The following is a 26,398-nucleotide window of genomic DNA, read 5'->3' as shown; positions in this document are numbered from 1 at the left end:
TCAATTTAATTCACCTTTAAATACACATCATTTCATTCATTATTTTCGTTGTATAATTTTTCATGTACTTTAATACGACGAAAATTTAGTGTTTAATTTTAATTTCTTCACGCATTTCTTCTAATTACGTATAGTCCAATAAATTTATTCATAGTTACTTGAAACATTAAAATAAAAATTGATTATAAAATTTTGGGGCTATTGGTGTCCACCATAGTGGCGGAAACAAAAATTTGGGGCTGTGGACAAAAAAATTGGGGATATGGACAAAAACTGGGGCGGGGCTATTTGGGTGTCCGCCTTATAGTGGACAGACACCCTTAGTGACTTACAAAATCAAACGAGCCCATAGGGTATCCACTATGGGACCGCCACGCCTATAGCCCCGTCGGGGGCGATCCCAAAGCGGATTATAGTGTAGGCGACGTCCGCCCCGGGGCGGACGGTCATTCTGCGAAACCGGGGCGAGGACGCGCCGGTCGGCCTTTCACCGCGCCTATAGACGCCCCTTGAATTTTTAAATTTTTTTTAAATTAACTCTATAAATACCACTCCTCCACCACCCATTTTTTCACCATTTTTCACACACTCTCCCTTCATTCACTATCTACACTTTGACTCTCTAAAAATGCACGGTGGAGACGACGAATCACCCAACTCGTAGGAATCGGGCTATGGCGGCAATCCTTCACAGCCGTCGGGCGGCTATCCTTCACAGCCGTCGGGATATGGCGACTGTCCTTCTCAGCCGTCTGGATATGGCGTCCTTCTCAGCCGTCTGGATATGGCGGCTATCCTTCTCAGCCCTCGGGATATGGAGGGTCTCCGTCCCAGCCGTGGATTTGGAGCCAATCTCCCCCGCCGTGGGCATCGTGTCCAAACCTTCCTCCATCTCAGTCGTGGAGGTCTTCTCCAACGCCCCAACCTTTTCAGCGGAATCTAAGTCGCTCGGCGTTTGGAGATTACAGACCCAACCTCGACGCGCTTAACCAGCCGAGTCCGGAGTCCCCTTTCCTATCCAGCCAATCTCCTTACACTGAAGCAGATCAAGACGCTCTGGATACCATGATGGGTCTTCTCAGTTCCGGCATCCCGGATACGCCTGCAACACGGGTGTAAACGCCCGTTCCGACCCGAAGCAGTGCCGGGGGCGGTGGCGGTAGGGGCTGCGGCCGCGGTGGCGGTGGCGGTGGCGGTGGCTCGGGCAGCGGCGTCGGCAGTGGCGGTGGCGAGGACTCCAAACGGGGCAAGCTCTACACCAAATTGGAGTTCATTGCCGTGGCGAGAACGTGAGATGCCATCACATCGGACCCCATAGTGGGCACTAATCAGACCGAGGGGAGCTTTTGGAGGCGCGTCCTGATGGCATACAACGAGTTCAAACCTGCCGGCGCCCGAGAGCGCGACCCAGAACAGATCCGTAAAAAGTGGTTTAGGATTCTGCCGGCTACCAAGCGGTTCGTGAGCATATACCAGAACAACCTTCTCCACGCTGAGAGTGGCCTAAGCGAAGCAGACGTGAAGGCCCTGTCGATGGGCCAATACAACACTGAGGGCTGGCCGAAGTTTACAATGTGGGAGGAGTATCTAGTCCTCGCGGATTGTCCGAAATTCAAGGACATCTGCGCGCAAGAGGTCACTGGAGCTCCTGGGCCGAAGCGTACAAGACACAACCTTGCCGGGGACTACAGTAGCGGAAGCGACTCGCACTCGTTCGAGCAGAACGACGAGCAAGTCGAAGAACCCGCCGCTACACACACTAGGCGAAGACGGCCCCCGGGACAACAAGCCTCTATCCGCAGCGCCAGAGGGGCTAGAAGTGCCTCCCGCCCATCGTCGGCCGCGTCTGGATCGTGCATCCCGCAGCCCTCCCCATTCGCACAGCCCATGGTTCCTGGTCCCCACGAGATCTTGAGGGAGAACCTCGATGTGCAGTTGATGCAACAACTGCAGGACGTCTGCAGCAAATACCTAGCCACCGATGACCCGTACATCAGGAATATATACCAGAAGCTCATCACTCGGATTGAGCGTCGTCTAGGGTTGGCTGATGATGCTCCTGGGGCAATGATAAGTCGTATTCTAGGCCTAGGTTACTGGTCAGTATGATGTGCATAATTGAATTATATCTGCAAAAACTAGTTGCTTAAGCGTGCAGGGTAAACATTCTAGCCAGTAGGCAGAGTTTCAGACACTTCAAGTGAAAAGGGCGTCAGGACGATTACGTACTGACCAGTATACATGCAAATATGGCTCGAGATGGAGAAGGAGGATAGCTGGGACTGCTCAATCACAATTAAGGGCAAAGAAGTCATCTCACCGCAAGGTCTTACCCTAAAAATCAAGGGTAAGCCTCCCTATAAAAGGAAGCCACTTGGAGAAAGAAAAAAAGGAAGAATCGAATCATCATCATCACTCTTAGGTAGAATTCTCTCGGAGTTCAGTCCTTCAGCCCAGTCCAGAATCTCGTTCCTCGCCACTGCCATGGTCACTTGAAGATTTAGGTGTTCCCGGAGTTCCAAATCGTCCGTTCCAGCCAGCAAGACCGTAGTTAGAGATATCATCGCCCGGAGTGGCAAAACACTTTTATTCGCTTTCGTAGTTTAATTTACTTGCTTTCTTCACGCTGGATCTTTGTTGCTTTTGGATATTTTCTGCTTTTGAAGTATTTTTGGAAGATCTGAACGTGTTTATGCTATGAAGTTGATTTCCGTTTCGGTTATTGTGTTGATTTATTTTCCTTCCTATTTCGCCTAGTTAGCTTAGATCTAAGGTTCCTTGGTGTTTTAAGTGCCGAAACTTTCCTTTCTTTGTTTCCGTCAAAATTCCTTTAGTTAAATGTGGAACTATTGATCGTGAGTGAATCGCTGCATGTGAAGTCTTGTTTGAGTTCGTTTTCGTTTTCCTGCTGACCAGTACGCGGAGTTGCATTTTCTGTGTTTGATTTCAGATTTGGTGTTCTTATTTGTGGATCTGTGTTCGCGATTTGATAAACTGTGTTTCCGTGTTGAATCTGGAATTATTTTCTGATTTTGGTTTGTGTTGTTGAAGAAGATGATGTCCAAATCTAATGTTGGGGACCACTTTGCTTTTTAGATGCTTTTTGCTTTTTGTCCTTTACTTTTTAGATATAACCTGCAGATCTGTCAGCCTAGTCACCATGACTACCACTACCCTCTGAATATTCTGTCTAGCCCAAAATAGAATCTCGTACTTTCCAAATATTTTCTGTTACAAAAAATGTCTCCCCATTTCCACGTACACAGCTGCACCCCTACACTCCTTTCCCCATTCTAGTCAGTAGGAAATTACCTTTAAGTTCTTGCCTAGGTAGAGACTCAACCCGAGCGTGGTAGCTAACCAAACCATCCAGAATATCACCACAATAGTTTTAACGCACCATCTCTGTGGGATTCGACCCTTACCACCACTATACCGATCAGTAGAAGTGGGTTGAGGAATTTTTGAAACTAGGGTCTAGGCTTAGTTAGGATCTCTATCCTGACCAGTAGGATATATCCTTGCTTGAACGACACCTAAGCACCCTGAGAAGAAATCTCATCGTTTCAAATGGCGCCGTTGCCGGGGATGGATGGCGTTACTAGTTACTTTTGTGTGTGATACTTTGGCGTATATATTGTGCATAATCTTCTTTTCCTTTTCTTTCCATTTCAGTTTATGAGAAGCAGTTCGGCTCCTGACCAGGGGAGACTGAAGATACTTCAGCGAGGATCTATACTCGTAACCACTCGTTCTGGCTTGTCGACCACCTTGTCTGACCTAGGGACGAGTAGTGACGAGGAGAAGGGCGCCATAGAGGGACCGATACCAGAAGAGATACCACTGTTGGAAGGCAACCCAAGGGAAATGGCCAACCAGGGAGATGAGGACCCGGAGATCGGGACGCTGAACGCGCATACTGAAGGAGAGCCCCCGCAAGCCATAGTCGTTACTCCAGGCCAAACCGCTTGCGATGTGAAGCCTCATGTGATCGCAATCCTGCCTACATACTGTGGGAAGAGCTATGAAGGGCCGTATGAGTTTCTTCATGAGTTTTGCAAAATTTGTAGGGCGCAGAGGAGACCGGCAGGAGCGACGGAGGATGATTATAGGTTGAAGGCTTTGCCATTTGTGCTGAAAGGGGAAGCTAACACCTGGTTCATGCGCCTGCCCCCCAACTCCATCGAGACTTGGGCAGATTTCAAGTCAGCATTTCTGGGCGAGTTTTTTCCGTCATCCAAGACAAGCGCGCTGAAGAGGGAAATAACTAATGTGAAGCAAGGGTATGATGAGCCCTTGAGTGATTATTGGGCAAGATACATGGGTCTTTTGGAATCGTGTCCCAACCATCGCATGGCGGACATTGAAGTACATCATACTTTCTACGAAGGCATGAACGCGGTAACCAAGTACCTGGCAAATTCATCGTCGGGAGGAAGCTTCACGCAATTGCGGGTTAGCGAAGCAAAGCGAGTCCTAAGGAAGCTACTGAATGCAAAGAAAGAGTATGACCATTCAAGGGAAGGATATAACCGAGAGCGGGCTGCTGTTGCCTCGGTTACTGATCAGGAAAATACACTGGAGCAGAAAATGGATTTGAAAATGGATGAGCTGAAGAAGTCACTTCTGAGTGCGATCGAGAAGAGCACTCCACCACCTCCCCCAGCTGGGAATTACAAGGGTGCAGAGCAGGGAAATCAAGGACCGAACTATGATCAGCCTAATGACTTCGGGAATATGGAGCAAGTTAATGCTGCGGGGTACTTCAACTCTAGTGGGCATTGGATTCAAGGTAGGCAACGGGATGCACCATGGAGGGATCATCCAAACTTCCGATGGGGTGACGGGAGCCAAAATCAGAACCAAGGTCAGAGCCAGTATAACCCCCATCCGAACCAAAACCCTAACCGTGGACCAGCGAACCCAGACTACCAGCCCAACTGGTCAGGAAGAAACCAACATTCCCAAAACCAAAACCCACAGAACCCGAACCCTGTCTATGTGCCACCCCACCAGAGAAACTTCCAAAACTTCCAAAATCAGCCAAACCCAGGACCCCAAAACCATCAGAACCAAAATCAATTCCAAGGCCAGCACCAGAATCAATATCCTCAAGATCAGTACACCCCTCCTGCCCAGTATAACCAATACCCGCCTAATCAAGGCCAGCAAACCTCCCAGAACTATCAACACCAAGGGCCAAGTCACTTCCAAAACTCGAGCAGGTCAAGGAGATTCGTTGAAGACATGATGGGTGAAATGCTAGCATCACAACAGAGCATCAAAGGAGAATTGCAATCCCATAATGAGGTCGTGCAGGGGATGCAAAACGCCCAGAAGGAACATAAGGCGAACATGGATATGATGAATAGGCAGTTAGCTCAACTGGCCAGTTCGGTGGGTGATTTGAAGGGAAATGCAGGGAAACTCCCATCTACAGTCCAAATGCCCGAAAAGGCAAATGTGAGTAAGGTTACGTTGAGGTCGGGAACCACTTATGACGCTCCTCAACCGAAACAACCTGGTGGAGGATCTAATGGAACGAAGATAGGAGGTGATACCATTTCAGTGGATGAATTAGGGAGAACTATGCCTCGGATGAAGGATCCATTCTTCTTGGATGATACACCAAGTTTACGAGGTGAACCCGACACCCTACTGACCAGGAAGAAACCCCCTCAAGAGGTAGAACCCAGAATGGAGGCCCAGACCCAGGAACTACCCAAGAAAAACTCCAAGAAGGTTGCTGAAGAACCAGTAGAGGAAAAAAAAGGGGAGAAACCGTTCCCATTCCGATTTGTTACAAAGAGGAAGAAAGAGAACCCGGTTGACTACTTGTCGATTTTTGGGAAGTTGGATGTCACCATACCATTCCTCCAAGCCGTGAAGCTACCCCATCTCGGGAAATTCATTAAGGACTTCATAGCCGGGAGAGCCCAGAAGGATGGCAAGATTATGGTGGAAGGAATAGCGTCAGCAATAGTGCAAGAGAAGTTACCACCCAAGAGAGCCGATCCAGGTATGTTCACTTTGCCTATAACTATAGGAGATGTGAAGGTCAAACATGCAATGTGTGATTTGGGGGCGTCCATAAATGTTATGCCATTGTCTATCTATAACCGATTGAAGGGAGTTAGATTGTCTAATACTAGGGTGTTGATCCAACTGGCTGATAGGTCGTGCATAAGTCCTGAGGGAGTTTTAGAAAACGTGTTAGTAAGAGTGCATGATTTTACCTATCATGCTGATTTTTATGTGATCAAAATGAGTGAGCATGAAGCTAGGGAATCTAGTGGAGTGTTGTTAGGAAGGCCATTTTTGAGAACGGCTAAGACAATAGTAGACATGGCCGAGGGGACAATTTGCATTGATTTCCATGGAGAGAAATTTACTTTTGATATCAATGAAGCCATGAAGAAACCGATTGATTCTGAAAATTTGTGTTATGTTGACGTGATTGACCCCCTTGTCCAAGACTTTCTTGAGACCGAACTATTGCAGGAGAAACTCCAAGCATTAGATGCTTATGAGCAGGCTGACGTCGAAGCCGCTGCATGGTGTGAAATGATCGGTAGCCAAGGGTTGACTGATGAAGAAATAGAAGCAGCAATCAAGGGATTCTGTCAGAAATCGGAGTTCACTGGAGCCGCAGGGGTTCAGTTACCAGCCAGTAGAGAAGAACCATCGAGGGGAGGTTTAGAAAAAGAATGAGAGATTGAGAAAAACCCTCTACCCGAAGACACACTTCCACCTCAAGTTGAGCTGAAGAAGTTGCCACCAAATTTGAAGTATGCCTTCCTTGGAGAGGAGAACTCCTATCCGGTGATCATCAGTAGCAGCCTCACGAAAGAACAAGAGGCTAGGCTACTGACCGTGCTGAGCAAGAACAAGAAGGCAATTGGATGGAGTCTTACAGATTTAGTGGGGATTAGCCCCGACGTCTGCATGCACCACATTAGGTTGGAGGAAGGAGCGAAGGCACATCGAGATGCTCAAAGGAAGGTAAACCCTAACATGCGAGAAGAGATATTGAAGGAGATCTTGAAGTTGTTGTCGCTAGGGATTATCTATTCAGTACCGGATAGTGAGTGGGTCAGCCCGATCCACATGGTCCCAAAGAAGTCGGGCATCCAAGTAGTTCAGAATGAGAGGAATGAACTGATCCCAACGAGGCTAGTCACGGGTTGGCGAATGTGCATCGATTACCGTAAGCTGAACAATGCGACCAGGAAGGACCATTTTCCCCTGCCGTTCATCGACCAAATGTTGGAGAGATTAGCTGGGAAGAAGTTTTTCTGCTTTCTAGATGGGTACAGCGGGTATTTCCAAATTTACGTAGATCCTGAGGACCAGGACAAGACTACTTTCACTTGCCCGTTTGGAACCTATGCATACCGTCGCATGCCCTTCGGCCTGTGCAACGCTCCAGGTACGTTTCAACGATGTATGATGAGCATATTTTCTGATCTGATTGAGGATTGCATAGAGATATTCATGGACGATTTTACGGTTTACGGAGACTCGTTCGACTCTTGCCTTCACCACTTAGATATAGTTTTGGAGAGATGTCAAGCAAAGAGTTTGGTTTTGAACTTCGAAAAGTGCCATTTTATGGTTGCCGAAGGGATAGTTTTAGGACACGTGGTCTCAGAGAGAGGTATCCAAGTGGATCGAGCCAAGGTAGATGTTATATCCAAATTACCATTCCCTACTGATCAGAAGGGAATAAGGGGTTTTCTGGGGCACGCCGGATTTTATCGAAGATTTATCAAGGATTTCTCCAAGATCGCCCAGCCCCTTACTAGATTACTTCAGAATGACGTGGAATTCATCTTTGATGAGCAATGCAAGGCTGCTTTCAACCTTCTCAAGGAAAAGTTGATATCCGCACCTATCATAAGGGCTCCTGACTGGAACCATCCGTTCGAAGTAATGTGTGACGCCAGCGATTTTGCGGTAGGAGCCGTGCTGGGTCAGAAGATCGACGGGAAGAGGTACGTAATTTTTTATGCGTCCAAGACTTTAAATCAAGCCCAGCGGAATTACGATACCACTGAAAAGGAGATGCTGGCAGTGGTGTATTCTTTCGAGAAGTTCAGGCCGTATTTGTTGGGATCTAAGGTCATAGTGTATACTGACCATGCTGCGATTAAGTATCTGATTGCCAAGAAGGAATCCAAACCACGCTTGATCCGATGGGTACTCTTGCTACAAGAATTTGACTGGGAGGTAGAAGATAAGCGAGGAGTCGAGAACAAAGTGGCGGACCATTTGAGCAGAATAGTGCAAGATGGAAACGGTGACGAAGTGCATGATAAATTTCCAGAGGAACATTTGTGTGAGGTGATTTTTGTGCCCAGAAAAATTGATTGGGAAGAAGTGTTCAAGCTTACTGGTCAGAATGATACAACGAAAGGAAAAGAGAAGGTAGGGCAAGAGCCTTGGTACGCGGACCTGGCCAACTACTTGGTAACTGGAGAGCTTCCAGAAGTGCCAAGTGTTACCAAAGCCCAAAGAATGAAGATCAAGAGTGAAGCGAAATACTACTTTTGGGACGACCCCTATTTGTGGAGGATAGGGTCCGATCAAGTGATAAGGAGGTGCATTCCTGACTGGGATCAGCGGGATGTTTTGACCCACTGCCATTCGTTAGCATGCGGAGGACATTTCGGGTCCAAGAAGACGGCTAGGAAGATTTTGGATAGCGGCTTTTATTGGCCAACCCTCAACAAAGATGCGTACGAGTTTTGCAGAAGTTGTGAGCGTTGCCAACTGACCGGTGGAATATCTGCCCGGGATGAAATGCCACAGGTACCCGTAATAGTTTGCGAGTTATTCGACATATGGGGAATGGATTTCATGGGGCCTTTCCCTTCATCCTATGGGAATCTGTATATCCTAGTTGCTGTAGACTACGTCTCCAAATGGGTGGAAGCCAAGGCCACAGGCACGTGTGAAGCCAAGGAAGTGGCCAAATTCTTAAAGAGTCATATCTTCAGCCGATTCGGTGTGCCCAGGGCGATCATATCCGATCAAGGTACACACTTCTGTAATCGCACAATTGAAGCTTTAATGAAGAAATACAGTGTGCACCATAGACTATCCAGCCCTTACCATCCGCAAGCAAATGGTCAAGCAGAAATCTCTAACCGCGAAATAAAGAAAATTTTGGAGAAGACGGTGAACACTTCTAGGAAGGATTGGAGTGTAAGGTTAGAGGATGCTCTCTGGGCGTATCGAACAGCCTACAAGACTCCCATAGGCATGTCCCCTTACCGGATTGTCTTTGGAAAGATGTGCCATTTACCAGTTGGAATCGAGCATCGAGCATACTGGGCAGTACAGAAAGTGAATATGGATGCTACAGCCTGTGAAGAGGAAAGGAAGCTGCAACTGCAGGAGCTTGAGGAACTTAGATTGGAGTCATTCGATTCCGCCATGTGGTACAAAGAACGAACTAAATTATGGCATGATCGAAATCTGAGGACTAAGGAGCTCCATGTTGGCCAGAAAGTACTACTCTTCCAGTCAAGATTGAAGCTTATGCCAGGGAAACTCAAGTCCAAATGGACAGGACCTTACATCATAACTGCACTCCGGTCCAACGGGGCAGTAGAAATTTCAGGGAGTTTTTCTAACTCTGAACCTTTCATAGTAAATGGGCATAGGTTGAAAATATTCAGGGATAATAGCGAGGTGGGTGTAGTGGATGAAATTCCACTACAGCCACTTACATCGGTTTCATACTGATCAGTAAGATAGGAATTTGGAATTCCGCGCGGCCAGTTTCCCTTTGAATAGTATGCATATACTGGCCAAGTTGAATTCCAAATTACCTAAGAAAGTTGTAAATGTTGTAAATACGTAATTAATATTTGCACGCTAGATAATTCCTAAAAATCCAAAAAAAAAAAATATTTTCGGGCCTTAATTTTAATTTGAAGAGCGCATTGACCAAAGGATTGCTTATCTGGTGCTATTTCAAAATGTTATTTAAGTGCCCATTTAAATTAGTTTTTTTTTAGGCAAGAAGAGGAGGAATTATGGAAAGGACAAAAATTTGAATTAAAACATGTGCAGCTTTTGCAGGGTGACAGCAAGAGAAATGGCGCGTGAGCAGAGGGAAAAGACGCGCGGACCAATCAGAGGCCAGCAACCTCAACCGCCCTTCCCGTCTGAAACGTCGCGACCGGCTACCCCTGATAACCGGTTACAACCACCTGCAACTACTCTCTCTCACCCGAATTAAACTTACCGTCCCAACACTTTTCCCTCACAAACCCTCATTTTCAATTCGCTTTCAAGAAATCCTTGTCCATCTCTCTCGCGGAAACATCATTCTCAACCCTCAACCCTACCTTTTCACCACTAAATCGCAGATTTCCACTCATGGGGAAGAAAGCTTTCACCCGGAAAATCAAACCGCGCCGCCAAGAAACCCAGGAGGCGCAACCACAGCAAAATCCACCGCCACCAGCACCGACCGCTCCGCCACCACCTATGATCTCCATGGATGCCATGATGGCATTTCTTCGTCAACGGGACCCTACTCGGGACTGGACGGCGGCATTGACTGGTTTTGATCAAATGGAGGGCGTAGGAACCACACCCAGTGAACTCCCGCCTGCGTCGGACAGTCATGCAGCAGATTCAGTGCCGAATTCGGCAGAGCTCAACGCTATCACCGCACATTACGACTCCGAATCTGAGGAGCGTACGAAAAAGTCGAGTCCAGGCAAGACAACTCCGGAGGGGAGTGAAGGAACAGAGAAAACGCCCGAAGCGGAGCCGGTAGTTCAAGAAGTGAGAAGGCCGGAAATAGATTTGAATGAATCGGCCAGAAAACAAGGCCTAATGACAGACGAAGAATTTGACTCGATTCTGAACAGGGTCAACCAGAGAGAAGAGGACACTGCACCAATGGCTGAGGGTCTAGACCTCGCATTGGGGGCAGTAGGAAACAGGGAGAAAGCCACATCAGGAAACATACCGGAAGGCCGACCTTTCCAGTTGGTAGGAGGGAAAGGAGAAGCACCGAGTAAAGAAAAAGAGCCAGTAGATCCCCGAGTAGAAGTAGGGGATGGTAGAATGCAGGTAGGAGAGGAGGAAACAGCTGCAGAAACCAATGAACCAGAACCCGGTAGTGAAGCCCAAGCCCATAAAGCGGGAACTGGTGGTGAAAGCAGACCCCAAGGCAGACTCGCCCAAACCGCGGAGAATTTCGCAGAGATGCTTGGGAAGGTGGGCAGCTAGTAGGGATCAGCCGAACACAGAGGCAGATCCCGTAGAAATCTTGAGTGAAGCTGAGGAGGAAGCCAGGTACCAGATAGAAAGAAAAAGGAAAGGAAAAGCCGTTGTGAAGGACAAGCCGAGTACCAAAAAACCGCGTACCGTGAACACAGGCATCGTGATCACTGAGGCTGACCAGAGGACCCCATCAAACCGGCAAACACAGAGTGACAGTGAATATGAGATCAGTGAAGAATCTGAATCCGATAGCGATACGACCGTGGAAGATGAGGAGTACAAGGAGCAGCAACTCCCTAACGATCACCGGGAACTATTGCATCCACCTGCAGAACCACTCCGATATAAGCGTTGGATGGTGGAGCTCACAGATGACGTGGTGGAGGGGATGCAATTTTTTGACTCCAAGGAGCTCCAATCCATCTATCGCACCAGGACGATGAGACCCACCCACCAGAGACAATGATAGACGAGCCCGAGGAAGAGAACTCCGAGGTGCCGGCAGCAGCCGAGGAACCGGCGAAGAAGAGTGAGGATCACACTGGAACGGAAGAGGAACCCCTGGAAAAGCAGCCTACACCACCTGCCCCACGAAGGAGCAGAAGACTTCGCTAAGACCACCCCCATCTGACCAGTTAGTTTTCTTTTTATTTTCTCGTTTTTAGCTTTTCGTTTTTAATTGTGTTTTGTGTGTCTAGGTAGTATAATTTCTGTTTGTGCGCAAACCCTGTTCATAACACTTAGCCTATTCTATAGTCTAAGTGTGAGAAGTTAAGGGTTTGTCTTTTGGCGCATGTGTTTGTGTTTTCTGTTTTTCGTAAGCATGTTAACTCACACTTAGTCCGTTGCACGGCCTAAGTGTGAGGAGTTTTGTATATATATGTGTTTTGTTGGTTGCTGTTTAGGTTTTCAAAATCTCACACTTAGCCTATTCCATAGTCTAAGTGTGAGAAGTTTTAGTTTTAATTTGTTGTTTTTGTCTGTTTGTCTATGTGTTCATCATACTGGCCATTACCTTTTCCACTTCACAGCCCTATCTGAGGGCAGACACTTGTGAAGTGGGAGGGGGGACGCAATGACCAGTATGATGAGTATGTGTATATGTGTAGTTTTTGTGTTCGTGCTTGTGTTAGTGTCCTGTTAGGTTTAGTTTTTTTTTTATTTTTGTGTGTTGATTGGGCTTAAAACTCAACCGTCTTGAGCTGACGGTGAAGGGAACTGAGGGAGATAAGACGTGCTGGAAAACCGAAACCACCCTCCCTAGTACCTCCTAGTCAGGATAGATGATGTGAGTATGAGAGAAAAGCCCATACTTAGAGCCAAGCGCGAAAGCCCTCTTAAAATGTGAGTTATAAGCTTTAAGTGGAACCACTTTCCACATATATGGAAAAGAAAGAGAGGCTGCCACAAATTGCCTAGGAGGAAGTGACCACGGGTAGCAAAGACTGAAGGCAGTAGGAAACCCCCATCTAAAAAAAAAAAAACCACCCTTAGAACCTTTTTTTCCTAACGCTTTTACCCAGATAAATACCCCTAGCCACTGGGACTGTGTGTGTGCAAAGCGTGAGGCGAATGAAGCCTACTGGCCAGAAAGATGTACAAGCAAGCAGACTCCAGCTGGGCAAGAAGGTTCGGAAGAAAATCGACCAGGGAGTTATCCCGGGTCCACAAAAAGAAAAAAAAAGGGAGAAGAAGAAGGAATAAGGGTGGCGAAGCCAAAAAAAAAAATATTATGGAGAAAAATGGTCAGAAACTTGACCACAAAAAAAGAGAAGGAATAAGGGTGGCAAAGCCACAAGATGATACTGAACAGTTGGAGACCCAAGCCGGAAGCGCCAGCTAAAAAGCAACTGATCAAAAGCTTACAGCACACAGTTCTCCCGCATTAATAAAATAAAAATTTTGAAAACTTAGAGCCTTAGGAACATCTACCCCAAAACGCTGCAACCCAATAGCCCCATTACAAGCCTTTAAGTCCTTCAGTAGCTGCACGTGAGATCTAAGTCCGAAGCAAGCGTGGTTGAGCATATTGAGAGAATGCGGTCCTAACATTCCCGGTGAGGTATGAGAGACCGAGTGAATCTAGTGTTTGGCCGAGAGTTTGGGCGATCTTGACAAACGGATGTACTGACCAGGAAGGAATGGGGGGTGGCAGGAGTTCAAGGCTGTCTAAGGCCGGATTGCACCAGATCCCGAGGTAAGGGATGGTTGAAAATATAGCCCAAATCTTTGTGTTTTTGTTTTATTTGTGTTTGTGTGTTTGTGTGTCTTTTTCTGTGTTTGCCCAAGTGTTTTTCTTTGCGTCGAGTCTAGTTTAGGTAGAGTCGGTCAGGGGAGTAACCAGGCTAGAATTCGACTTATTCGTTTTTGTTTGTTCTTCACGCTTGAGGACAAGCATGTGGTAAGTGTGAGCAGTTTGATAAGTCGTATTCTAGGCCTAGGTTACTGGTCAGTATGATGTGCATAATTGAATTATATCTGCAAAAACTAGTTGCTTAAGCGTGCAGGGTAAGCATTCTAGCCAGTAGGCAGAGTTTCAGACACTTCAAGTGAAAAGGGCGTTAGGACGATTACGTACTGACCAGTATACATGCAAATATGGCTCGAGATGGAGAAGGAGGATAGCTGGGACTGCTCAATCACAATTAAGGGCAAAGAAGTCATCTCACCGCAAGGTCTTACCCTAAAAATCAAGGGTAAGCCTCCCTATAAAAGGAAGCCACTTGGAGAAAGAAAAAAAGGAAGAATCGAATCATCATCATCACTCTTAGGTAGAATTCTCTCGGAGTTCAGTCCTTCAGCCCAGTCCAGAATCTCGTTCCTCGCCACTGCCATGGTCACTTGAAGATTTAGGTGTTCCCGGAGTTCCAAATCGTCCGTTCCAGCCAGCAAGACCGTAGTTAGAGATATCATCGCCCGGAGTGGCAAAACGCTTTTATTCGCTTTCGTAGTTTAATTTACTTGCTTTCTTCACGCTGGATCTTTGTTGCTTTTGGATATTTTCTGCTTTTGAAGTATTTTTGGAAGATCTGAACGTGTTTATGCTATGAAGTTGATTTCCGTTTCGGTTATTGTGTTGATTTATTTTCCTTCCTATTTCGTCTAGTTAGCTTAGATCTAAGGTTCCTTGGTGTTTTAAGTGCCGAAACTTTCCTTTCTTTGTTTCCGTCAAAATTCCTTTAGTTAAATGTGGAACTATTGATCGTGAGTGAATCGCTGCATGTGAAGTCTTGTTTGAGTTCGTTTTCGTTTTCCTGCTGACCAGTACGCGGAGTTGCATTTTCTGTGTTTGATTTCAGATTTGGTGTTCTTATTTGTGGATCTGTGTTCGCGATTTGATAAACTGTGTTTCCGTGTTGAATCTGGAATTATTTTCTGATTTTGGTTTGTGTTGTTGAAGAAGATGATGTCCAAGTCTAATGTTGGGGACCACTTTGTTTTTTAGATGCTTTTTGCTTTTTGTCCTTTACTTTTTAGTTATAACCTGCAGATCTGTCAGCCTAGTCACCATGCCTACCACTACCCTCTGAATATTCTGTCTAGCCCAAAATAGAATCCCGTACTTTCCAAATATTTTCTGTTACAAAAAATGTCTCCCCATTTCCACGTACACAGCTGCACCCCTACACTCCTTTCCCCATTCTAGTCAGTAGGAAATTACCTTTAAGTTCTTGCCTAGGTAGAGACTCAACCCGAGCGTGGTAGCTAACCAAACCATCCAGAATATCACCACAATAGTTTTAACGCACCATCTCTGTGGGATTCGACCCTTACCACCACTATACTGATCAGTAGAAGTGGGTTGAGGAATTTTTGAAACCAGGGTCTAGGCTTAGTAAGGATCTCTATCCTGACCAGTAGGATATATCCTTGCTTGAACGACACCTAAGCACCCTGAGAAGAAATCTCATCGTTTCAGGCAACCGCGGCCGACAGCAGCGAGGGGGAGGAGGAGGAGAAGAAGACGAGGAAGCCGACTCCGACACCGAATACACGGTGGCAGAGTTTTTATTTGTATTTTATTTTAAATATTCGTTGTATAATTTTACAATTTTCAATACAACGAATATTCGGTCCCAATTACCTCGTTTTCTAATTATTTACATTGCGATGATTTTAATTATACCTGATTGAAACTAAAAACATTTTAAAATGAAAATTGATTATAAAATTTGGGGGCTATTGGAAGTGTCCATCATAGTGGCGGAAACAAATTTTTGGGGCGGTGGACAATAATTTTGGGCTGTAGACAAAAACTGGGGCGGGGCTATTGGGGTGTCCGCCTTATAGTGGACACTCTTATTGTCTTGTGTCTTTTGTTGTATGCTCCCTTATCTCTCCATAAAATAAGTTGATAGCATGTACTACTTACTACTCCCCAGATCCATAATAATTGTTACTCTTATTGTGAATAAGAATTTTACGAAATATAAAGAAAAATTGATTGGAAAAGTTAGTGAACCCAACTTTTTATATTGAGTTTACAATAAAATGTAGTGAAATGAGTTAGTGGAATGTGAGACCTATTTACCATTTCTGGTAAAAATAAAGTGTGATAATTATTATGGGATGAATCGAAATGGAAAAGAGTGACAATTATTGTAGGACGGAGGAAATAGTATATATTAATTCTCATTTATATGCTCTCTTGTCGTCTTGTATGTCTCTTTTTTTATATATATAGAGAGAATATCAGTCGTTAACGACACTTTACCGACTAAACTCAAAATTTAATCTATGACATTTTTTATTGTTCTATATTGATTAACATTTAGTCAAAAGAATATGTGCATGTGTTGGTATTATATTTACAGTGACACATTAAAGTCGATTCATATAACATTATCAACATATTATGGATGGTCTAGAGAAATAACAATACAAGACCAATTATACTTCCTAAAATAGTTAAATGCGGATCATTCTGCATACATTTTAAAAAAATCAATACACGAGTCTTAGAATGATACAAAATTAATTGTATTACATAATTTTTTTATTATTATATATGCAATTGACGATGATAACAACATGCCACTTAAACGATTATTGATTGCTCCATCAGTACTATAATAATTGTCACTTTTATTGTGAGCACGGATTTTAAGAAATTTAAAAAAAAATTGGTTGGAAAAGTTAGTGGAATATGAGACCTACTTTTATATTTATTTTATAATAAAATGTGAGTGAAGTGAGTTAGTGGAATGTGAGATCTACTTACCATTTATGGTAAAAATGAAGTGTGACAATTATTATAGGACGAATCAAAATGAAAAAGAGTGACAATTATTATGGAACGGAGAGAGTATAAAATATAGGAGTAATAAAATACGAGAAATACCAAAAAAATAAAATGTAATAAATTACTAAACCGAATCGACTTTGAAACACAATAAAAACTTGAACATTCAACATTTTGACAATGTAGTAGTCAATATATACATCAAAACCACTTATTACATGGATTTATTTATTCGATAAATAAAAATAAAAATTAGTAGGATAAGAAAGTAGAAGTAGATGTGGACGAACTCCAAGGGGATGGAGTAGGAGGAGTGGTACTACGGTGGCGAAGGAGAAGTATTAGGTGATCCACTCCGTCCAAAGAGAATGAGAGAGTGGGAAACGAATTGAGAGAAATGGGAAAGAAAAATCAATAAGGTGGATGACTAACACTAATATGTGAAATTATAATTTTTTTTCGAGATAATAAATTAAAATGATGTCATCTTTAATTTGCCATATTAGTTATGAATTTTGTTTAGGGAAAAAATCATAAAAGTCTATAAAGTTTATGTATTTGTAAAAAAATTAAAGTTCCGAAGAAGAATATAAAATATATTAAAATATGTGCATTTTATGTTTCATTAAGAAGTGAGATATTTTCGTAGGGATGAATTCAATCATTTTCAAATTTCAATTAAGAATGGAATAATAGAATATGCCCTTTTTCAATTTATCGATATAGGGTTTTAGTACGGCATATAAAAGCTCGCCCCACGCATCTCACTCTCTCTCTTGACTCTCCACTTCTGCAACTTTTCTCTTTTCTATCTCCGGAGTCAGTTATGGCTGTTACTTTCTCAGATCTTCACACAGAATCCGGCCTCAAGGCACTCGACGCCTTCCTCTCCGCCAAGTCCTACATATCTGGGTAACACACTTCTTCACTTTCATCTTTCTTTTCTGCTTACTTACTAATGTTCAATTCTGCCATAATTTAATACCTACTTCTAATAATATTAGCGTGAATTGTCATTGTCATTTCAGAAGTCAGCTAACCAAAGACGATGTCAAAGTTTACGCCTCCGTTCAGAAGCCGAGTGCCGATCTCTACCCCAATGCCAGCAAGTGGTACGAAGCTGTTGCAGCGAAGCTTGCAACCAGGTATTTTTTTGCGACTTCACAAATTAATTAGCTTCAATTCTCCACTTACATTCTTGCTTGTGTTTTCAAATTGATATATGCCGATAGTTATATACTGCCTTAGTGTATATTATGATGATGTTTATGATTCTTGGTGTAATTAATGCGCACTTGCAATTCTTTTCGGTGTAGTTTTCCTGGCAAAGCTGTTGGAGTACAAATCGGAGGCCAAGCTCCCGTAGCAGCTGTTGAAGCTCAGGTATGCCATATGTCTAAATTGTGCAAAGTGTGACCTTTTGATGGATGTCAACTTCACCCAAACATGTTGTATGTGTAAGGTTCACTACCATTGCTTCTTTCAGTTCTCCTTCTTGCCATCCTAAACTCTATGCAGCAAGAAGTTAGCTGTGTTGTAGGAAAAGTTTTTCGGTTGTTACTTTCACATGGAGGTGCTGTGGTTCTATATTTTTCAATTCAGATTGCCAAGATATTGTAGGTGACTTGGAAACTTTTGGAATTGGTATTGCAAGTGTCAACACAATATGGTTTACAGTTTAGGGGTCAGCTTATGTTTTATGAAAAGCATTGGTTCAATATATCAGAGACTGAGTTGATTGTATGATGCTATCTTATGCTTACTAATTTTAATAGTTTGTTTTTGTTGGTATATTGGGACCGGTTAAAAACTGTTGTTAACTTAATTTCATACAGGAGGAGGCTGCCGACGATGATGATCTCGATCTATTTGGCGACGAGACAGAGGAGGAAAAAAAGGCTGCAGAAGCCAGGGAAGCAGCCAAGACGCCTGCTAAAAAGAAAGAAAGTAAGTATGTAGCAACTAAATATTATCGTCTGACATTTTTAACTTTTAATTCCACTGAGCAAAAATGACTCTTTCATGGTTCTGGCTCTTTTATTTCTGTTTGCCTATGTCATTTCAAAAGTTGTTGCAACCTTTACTCCACATGACTAGAATTTCCAGATTGGTTGGTCTGTGTCATTGCGTTTCTACATTTTGTGTATATTTTTGTTCTTCTGTTTCTACATTATGTATTCATTCTAATTCTGAGGTATGTTTGTATAATCTTTGTCACTGTGTTTTTACAGTATGTGTTATTGTAATTCCGAGATATGCTTCTATAGTATTTTTCCTTGTGTTTCTACATTATGTGTTCATTGTAATTCTAAGGTGTCTACCTTGCAGGTGGGAAGTCATCTGTTCTCATGGATATTAAGCCTTGGGATGATGAAACCGACATGAAGAAGCTTGAAGAAGCTGTTAGAAGTATTGAGATGCCAGGCCTCTTATGGGGAGCATGTATGATTTCTGATTTGTTTTTTTTTGGGAGTCTTATGGAGTATCTTCTGTCTACATACTATTACTATCTATGCATTTGGTGATTTATTGAGCTTTGTGTATGGCTTTTCCATGTGCAGCCAAATTGGTTGCCGTTGGTTATGGAATTAAGAAGCTCCAAATCATGCTTACCATTGTTGATGATCTTGTCTCTGTTGACACTATGATAGAGGAGCAGCTCACAGTGGAGCCTTTGAACGAATACATCCAAAGTTGCGACATTGTTGCCTTCAACAAGATTTGAGTCCTGGCAATAATTTTGTTGTTCACAATAACTAGGCACTTTTGCTTGTTTTCGTTTATAGGTTCATTGATACAGTATTAACAGGATGTGTTTTCTTTGAATGTGCTTGAAACATTCCATTTGCGTATTTGATTAGGTGGTGTTTTGTAAAATTTACTTTTTTTTGCATTTCATTCTGCCGCAGTAAATGAAAATGGAAAAAGAAAATAAATAAATAAAAGATAAAAAAAGGAAAAAAAGTAAAATTTTGAAGTGAGGGGTGAGTAGGGTACATTTTCTGTGTGTGAGAACTAAGAGAAACTGAGAAATGTCCCTTTTGGATTTCTAATTATTTATTTCCAGTATTGAACTCATTCTGTTAAATTGAGAGCATATATAATTATAACCCAATCACAGATACAAACATTTTTGTGATACTAAAAATGATAATTGTAACTTAATTCCAAATATAAATATTTTTGCTGTACTAAACATTATATTTAGAAGTGGATGCTCCATTTTCAAATCCAAGTCCTTAATTCTATAGTATCAAACACACCCTAACAGATTTGAAACCAATTAAGTATACATTTGGGTGGTGTTGTCTGGAATCTCTTTGCAACAACGAGCATCTATGCCTTAATGTCCTACAACAAGAGTTACAATTTTACATACTGCATTAACAAAGTAGTAGTGCAATGCATGCCGATTCAACCTTGTACTGCAAAAACATTGTCCACATAGTATTAGGACGAGGAAGTTCTTCGCAGCTGGTACCTTACGGTGTTGGGTTCATAACAAGTTATCTGCTCGAATTCCTGCAACACACAAAACAAAACTGAAATATTATACTGAATGCATCAAAATAGAAAAAGCACAAGTAACAAATGGAACACTTATCTGAAGCTTCATACACTAACTAATGTCCAAGGAAATCTTGACAGTTATTTCCATTATTCACAATGCAAGCCTATCAATCTACAAACTTGATTAATAAACAAAAGGGAGATGTTCAAGCTGCAGATTTTAGCCAATTAACTGTTAATGTGGTGTTAAAACATGACTTTTGATGGCTAAACTCGAAAGTGCATAGAATAAGTGATTAGTTATGCATGGAGGAGACCAGCATTCACAGTGAAAGTAGATCCGAGGAACAAGAAAGCTTTTATAAACTGCTGGCAGAGAGCAATATTCCCACTGAAGCCTATGAAGGGAGAAATGAACTAATTGTACTAGTACACGAGAGACCCAAACTCGTATAGATATCCACCAATCAGCACGCTCACTTCACACGTCTACAGTCTATTGTCTAAGCCAAAAAAATACAGAACAAGCAGATAGTTCATGTAAGAAAGAGACTATTCTCCTCTCCACTACTAGGTTGTTAATTTGTTGTGGATCATTGTCACATGAAAAGTTATTTTTACGGAATAAAACAATAACAAACTCCATTATTGTGTTTCCACGCCAAGACATATTTGAAGGTAGAATAAACTAACACAACTACTTAAAGAGAAATCTGATTTATTATAAACATCAAAGAACAGCACGACACAGTTCTACAAGTTTATGTAAAAAAGGACAAAGCAAAAATCTCACAGCCCACATGCGCAAGAGAATATATGAATTTATCTGAATATTTGACTCCTATCTCCAGCAAAATCTTAGGTTCGGTCACCAGCCTTTAATTTCAAGTTGATTTGGTATAGTTACACAATCCATGCTTCCTTTAGATACAGAAGGTGGCTCAAATTTTTGAAATCAACCGAGTCACCAACTTCTGTTCACACTAAACATATATTCTTCTTGAGACTTCCCTCTCCAAGTAACCAACTATTGTTTCATCTCATTTGTGTTGCTGCAGCTAGACATCACTACATGCAAAGTTTCTGATATCTACTCTTCTGTAAGTTTAATGTGAATCTTTGATTCTTTGCTGATTTTCATTTGACATAAGTTGATAAACTTGTCAATGAAAAGAAAACACCAATAAGCTCACAGTAATTGATAATCAAGGTAAGTAGTCAAGTGTGATAATGGTTTCTTTTGTTTTGCTTAGATCCTTTGCTTTTCTAGTGCATTAGCTTCCAAGCCACTACCACCAGAATTTTGATTATAAATTAGATCCTCCGGTCTTCAAATTTGAAGTTTGTTGAAATATTCAATGCATGATGCTTATTTTTCATGTTTTCATTTTTTCAGCTTCATATGGTTATTCATCATATACTTCTTCAGATAGACCTGTGTAAACTGCAATTTCTTTAATTATAGTAGTAGTTCTTAAGATAACAAGGACCATCGACTTTCCAATATTACTTTTTGTTATTAACTCGTGAATTATATATTTATAAAAGGAAAGATTGCACATAAGTGATTAAGGTTCATCACGTTTCAGTCCATTTAACCCTACTGGGAGAAAGTAGAAGCAAATGGTCTTATTGTACTTTACAAAATTCTAACAGTCAAGACTGTACAACCCCCCTTGAGATCAAATGTGGATAATGGCATAACAGATAACGAAAAAAAGGCTCATGTTTAGTAACCACTCAAAGTTGTACCCATCAAAATTGGAAAAAATAGGGTAAGATTGGAAATACTAATGAACCTGGCATCTATATTCAATCTACATGCAGCACGCCTTTTGAAAAGTTGAAAAGTTTCATGGTGGCCCCTTTACTGATTTTATTTTATAGCATGGTATTCAAAATTGACAATACATAGAATTTAAGAAAAATCGAGCAAAATCTTAACCCCCAAAAGGAATTACTTTGGGTTCTATCGACATCCAGCCACTTAGAGCGACTAAGGTATTCATGCTTTAGTTACCAATTGATATTTGTATTCGAGACATATATCCCTGTGGTTTCATGTACATACTCTATCCATTCTATAACATTTAAGGTAAAAATTCATGTAGTAGCTCAACCTCCATCATTATTGGAAAGTTTTATCGCATAAAAGTATAGTATTAAACATCAATCCAACTCATGGATAATTTTTACCTTGTGTAGTATCTTTGTGGTCTCTACTACATGTACCTTCCGATAACTTGATTTGTAGCTGGTTGAAGTCCAACTTAAAAACAAACTATTACTATTACCCAAGACAAAATTCAAATGGAAAAGATGCAGAGTAGATGGCAAGTTAAGATTGAACTATGAAATTGTACCCAAAAAGTGAGATTTAACATTGCATACTCGCGAAAGTCTCACGGTCACATATATGGCCAGTATGCACAATGGAAATGCATTTATCAAAGAAGGATACAAATAGGTATAACTTGCCTTTTCCTTCTTAAGCTTTGAATTTTCCTCTTCAAGTTGCGAGACCTTGGTCACCAACTCATTGTGGTAGGCCTGTGAATCCAATACGAGTAAATATCCCAGCATGCAAATAGTATAACACAAGGAAAAATTTCAAGTCTTGCCTGTTTCCTTTCACGTGAGCGTGCAGCGGACTCCCTGTTCTTAATTTTTCGCCTTAGCCTCCTCTCGATGGCCTTCTCAAGATCCCCAGGCATCCTCTTCCGGCCAGGCAATGGCGTATCTGACAACTCATCCATTGAAGGCGAAGGAGACAACGACCCCATCTGAGATGAGAATTTATGGGACTTGAGTGCACTATCCAAGGACATCATGGGTTCAACAGAAACAGTGGAGGCATTGGACACATACATCCCTGCTTTCACCAAGAAATCCTCCAAAGTTGTCTCACCAAGGGTCGGAGCTCTTTCCTGGCTACTCAAGCCCTCCACATTTCTCGTCTTATACCCTCGCTGTATATCCCTCCACACCTCATTCACTGTCTTCCCACTAAAAGCCCTAGCAAGAGACCAACTAGCTTGGCGCTGCAGTGATGCTGCAGGGGATGTTTCGATGCTCTCCATTCCCGACGAGTGGCTAGTGTCAGTGGTCCACACTTTCTTGAGCAACTCGTCGAGGTTCATGCTTCCTAATGGCTTGGCCAAATTACCTAGCAAGTGCCTCTCCACTTCGCCTAGCGTTAGGCCTAACCACGAGTTGCAGCGTTGCAGAGGGTGCTGAACATGAGATTGCTGCCCACCACCACTCACATGAGAATTCATTGTCTGAATCCCCATTCACACTTCAACTCCACTTGTACCAATTGAAACCCTCAACTATCCTTGATTCCTTGTACAAGTTTCAGAAACCAATCCAATATCTATCAAGCTACCTCAAAACCTGAACAAGGATAGAAGAAACACAAGATTGAAGCAACCATGTAATAAAATCCATCCAATAATGCCAGAAAGGACCAATCAAAACACAAATTTCCACTGACAAAGTCAACAATCCACACAGGGAAAAGAGAAAAACAAGAAAATTCACAATAGAAATGTTTAGAAAAATGAAACTATTCTGAGTGAGCAGAGGTAGGGGCAACCATGATTCTATTCAAGAAACAGACAATTCCGATTGTTCAAACAAAACAATAAGCAGCTAAAAACTGAGCAGCAGTAGCATATTGTGATTAGATAAGTACAATTACAGAAACAGATAAACAGTAATTGCAAATAGAGACATAAATTACATGGGGGCAGAAGAGGATCTGATGAACTGTTGCCGGAGAACGAGATTCCTTTTGTATTTGTGGGCGTTGGAGGGATCCACGTGTTGCAATTCAGACTTTCTTTAGAGGTAAAAGAAACATAATAAAAAAAAAAGAAACAAGTAAGCAATTGGGTTGCGGTGTCGGAATTGTGTAGATTGCCTTTTGGTTTGTGCGAAAATGAGAAAAACGATGATTATTTTTTTTTTTGTCAGGAAAAGATACCGTTGCGGAAACGACAACATATCCAAACTACTCCTCTAAATAAATGGAGTACTACAAAAATAGGAGTACAAGGAACATGTTCAAAAATAAAATGCGAAAAATAAAACTGAAGAACTTCTGAATACTATATTTTTATTAATTTGAATTGTTCTTGTTGATACATAGTATATAGTACATCCCTATTTATAGGACTAGAGAAATAATGCACCTTGGAATTATATTTATTGGAACTCTATATTATAAATGCCATCTCTTCTTTCCGACAGGTTGTGACTCCACACTTTCTCTTCCCAACATACTTGGGACACTCAAGTTATCTTTCCAACACTTTCCCTCAAGTTAAGTATCGAGTTTTTTCGACACTTAACTTACACAATCTTCGTTTGGCTAAATAGTTTATACTCGTATTTAGGAGTCATTCACTTTTCATTGATAGTTTATGCTCGTATCATAGAGCTTCTTCAATTCATCATTAATAGTTTATACTCGTATCAAGGAGTTATTTTTTTTCATTGGCAGTTTAGACTCGTTTCAAATGAGCTTTTTCATTTTTCTTCATTGAAAGTTTAGACTCGTTTCAAGGAGCTTCTTCAATTTTCTGTTGACAGTTTTAACTCATGTCATAGAGCTCTTCAATTTTTGGTTGACAGTTTTAACTCAAGTCAAGGAGTCATCTTAGATAGTTTAGATAGTTTTAGCTCGTATCTTGGAGCCATCTTAGATAGTTTTTGCTTGTACTTAGGAGTCATCTTAGACAGTTTTAGCTCGTATCCAGGTGCCACTTCGTTTTTTTTTTTTTTTTCTGATTGGCAGTTTTTACTCGTGTCGAGAAGCCATCTCAGACAGTTTTAGCTCGTATCCAGGAGCCATCTTAGACAGTTTTACCTCGTATCCATGAGCTATCATAAATAGTTTTTGCTCGTATCTAGGAGCCTCTTTAGACCATTCCTCGGCCCATTCCAGCTCAAACTATGAGCCCATTTTTCATTTCTTTTCTTTCTTTCTTGAGCCTAATAACCACTAGGCCCAAATTTAAGACATCTGAACTCCGCGGAGCTTCTGCTCATTTTCTGACGATGAGCATCTCCCATCACAACTCACTTCGATTTCTCCTCGACATTCTTCAGCGCGGTCACCGCTCGGATCACAGCTAAATCTCGCGGCTCCTCCACTTCTGCTACATCTTCTCGGCGATGTGCTCCTCTGCTTTTTTTCTTTTGTTTTTCTTCTTTTTTTTCTCTCTTTTCTAGCCGGCAACGCCTCCTTTCTCAGCGTCTGCTCGTTCCTTCGTCGTCAGCTACTTTCGCTAACCAATGTTTCTCCAACAGCGGCTCTTCCCAGCCTTGTCACAGTAGTGGTTCCAGCACGGGCTCCTTTATCCAGGAGGCATCTCTACGACATCTGCTCGATCACCACCTCGCCTTTCTTGGCGGCCCTTATGTCTACCCCTCGCCATTCACTCGCTTTCTCCGGCCGACATACATGTGGAGAGGGATTGTTCGGTCGGATACTTTTCTTCTCCCCCTCGGCCGGACAAACCGAGGAATCATTCTCGATTTTCTTCTCTTGGCTGCAGCTGAGTGACACCGCTCCATCAGCGACCACCAACTAAGCTCTTTCATTTGGTCTCCATCTCAGAGAGTCGTTCTCTTGTCATGGCTATCATCTTTTTTTTATAACAGGGCTCACATCTACAAACCCCTCCAGTATTTCTGGACGGCAATCCCTCATTCCTCGTCGCCTCTTCTGCTCGTTCCTCCCTCTATCAATGCTTCTCCAGTAGCCTTCGTGGCCTTGCTATTGCCTCTATCGTCAGCGGCTCTCGGCCTCCTGAGCGTTCCCAGACTGAGGTGTAACGAGCTCCACCCGAGTCTCATTGTGCTCCCTTCTTTCTCTTCTCCAACCCCAACATATAGAGCCGGCTAATGGGTGGAGGCTTTCGGCCTTCTTGCTGCCCTTGCATCTTTACCGGACTGCAATGACCAAGACATCGAGCCTCTTCTCGGTTATGGATGCTTTGTCTTTTCCCAGCCATCTTCGACAATGGGTGAAATCATCCGACAATTGTAGTGTTCGGTCGCTGGCTCGCTCTTCCACTGGCCACCTTCTTTTGGTTTCTCAGTGGAGGCATTCTAGCTCTTCTTCCACAGTTTTTCCTTCCCCGGCTGTGGGTGGAACTATCCTGCAGTGGAAGTCCTCTCCCCCTCAGCCGGACGTTCCTTGAATACAGATTTTTCTCTAGATCTAGGGCTTGCTGCCATCTCATGATCGGCGCTCCCACCGACGTCCAATCAACTCTTTCTTGCTAGTTCTTCGTTGGCTCCTCCGCAACTTTGACAATAGAGGCCATCATCACGTTGCTGCTGTCGGGTAGCCGTTGCTTGCGGTCTGCGCCGTCGTCTATCCCTGCC

At 42.7% G+C, this 26,398-nt stretch overlaps 2 protein-coding genes across 3 annotated transcripts; one reads left to right on the top strand and one right to left on the bottom strand.

Annotated features, from left to right (window-relative positions):
• The first annotated feature begins 17,239 nt into the window (after positions 1-17,239).
• Positions 17,240-19,366, top strand: LOC121761721 (elongation factor 1-beta 2-like). The gene is made up of 6 exons (XM_042157351.1): positions 17,240-17,401; positions 17,518-17,634; positions 17,806-17,872; positions 18,325-18,436; positions 18,818-18,931; positions 19,051-19,366. Exons 1-6 carry the CDS (start codon positions 17,316-17,318, stop codon positions 19,212-19,214), a joined length of 660 nt encoding a protein of 219 aa, XP_042013285.1. The 5' UTR covers positions 17,240-17,315; the 3' UTR covers positions 19,215-19,366.
• Positions 19,367-19,637: 271 nt separating this feature from the next.
• Positions 19,638-23,976, bottom strand: LOC121786870 (ABSCISIC ACID-INSENSITIVE 5-like protein 6). 2 transcript variants are annotated; one of them, XM_042185482.1, is made up of 5 exons: positions 23,745-23,976; positions 22,621-23,395; positions 22,478-22,549; positions 19,909-20,011; positions 19,638-19,840 (listed from the first exon to the last, which is right to left on the bottom strand). In XM_042185482.1, exons 2-4 carry the CDS (start codon positions 23,290-23,292, stop codon positions 19,940-19,942), a joined length of 816 nt encoding a protein of 271 aa, XP_042041416.1. In that variant the 5' UTR covers positions 23,293-23,395; positions 23,745-23,976; the 3' UTR covers positions 19,638-19,840; positions 19,909-19,939. The 2 variants fall into 2 exon arrangements, with proteins under 2 accessions (XP_042041416.1, XP_042041409.1); XM_042185475.1 differs by having other exon boundaries at positions 19,638-20,011; positions 23,745-23,975.
• Positions 23,977-26,398: the final 2,422 nt, after the last annotated feature.

This window comes from Salvia splendens, chromosome 2, assembly GCF_004379255.2.
Source record: "Salvia splendens isolate huo1 chromosome 2, SspV2, whole genome shotgun sequence".
NCBI classification, from domain to species: Eukaryota; Viridiplantae; Streptophyta; class Magnoliopsida; order Lamiales; family Lamiaceae; genus Salvia; species Salvia splendens.
This window is presented reverse-complemented; position numbering and strand designations above follow the sequence as displayed.

Excerpts from the sequence above, each read along its gene's own strand:
- LOC121786870 (XM_042185482.1), bottom strand. The coding sequence starts at position 23,292 with ATGGGGATTCAGACAATGAATTCTCATGTGAGTGGTGGTGGGCAGCAA. Across the intron at positions 22,550-22,620 it reads GCTCACGTGAAAGGAAACAG|GCCTACCACAATGAGTTGGT; the intron begins GCAAGACTTGAA and ends TTGGATTCACAG. Across the intron at positions 20,012-22,477 it reads CAAAGCTTAAGAAGGAAAAG|GAATTCGAGCAGATAACTTG; the intron begins GCAAGTTATACC and ends TGTGTGTTGCAG.
- LOC121761721 (XM_042157351.1), top strand. The coding sequence starts at position 17,316 with ATGGCTGTTACTTTCTCAGATCTTCACACAGAATCCGGCCTCAAGGCA. Across the intron at positions 17,402-17,517 it reads GCCAAGTCCTACATATCTGG|AAGTCAGCTAACCAAAGACG; the intron begins GTAACACACTTC and ends TTGTCATTTCAG. Across the intron at positions 17,635-17,805 it reads GCAGCGAAGCTTGCAACCAG|TTTTCCTGGCAAAGCTGTTG; the intron begins GTATTTTTTTGC and ends TTTTCGGTGTAG.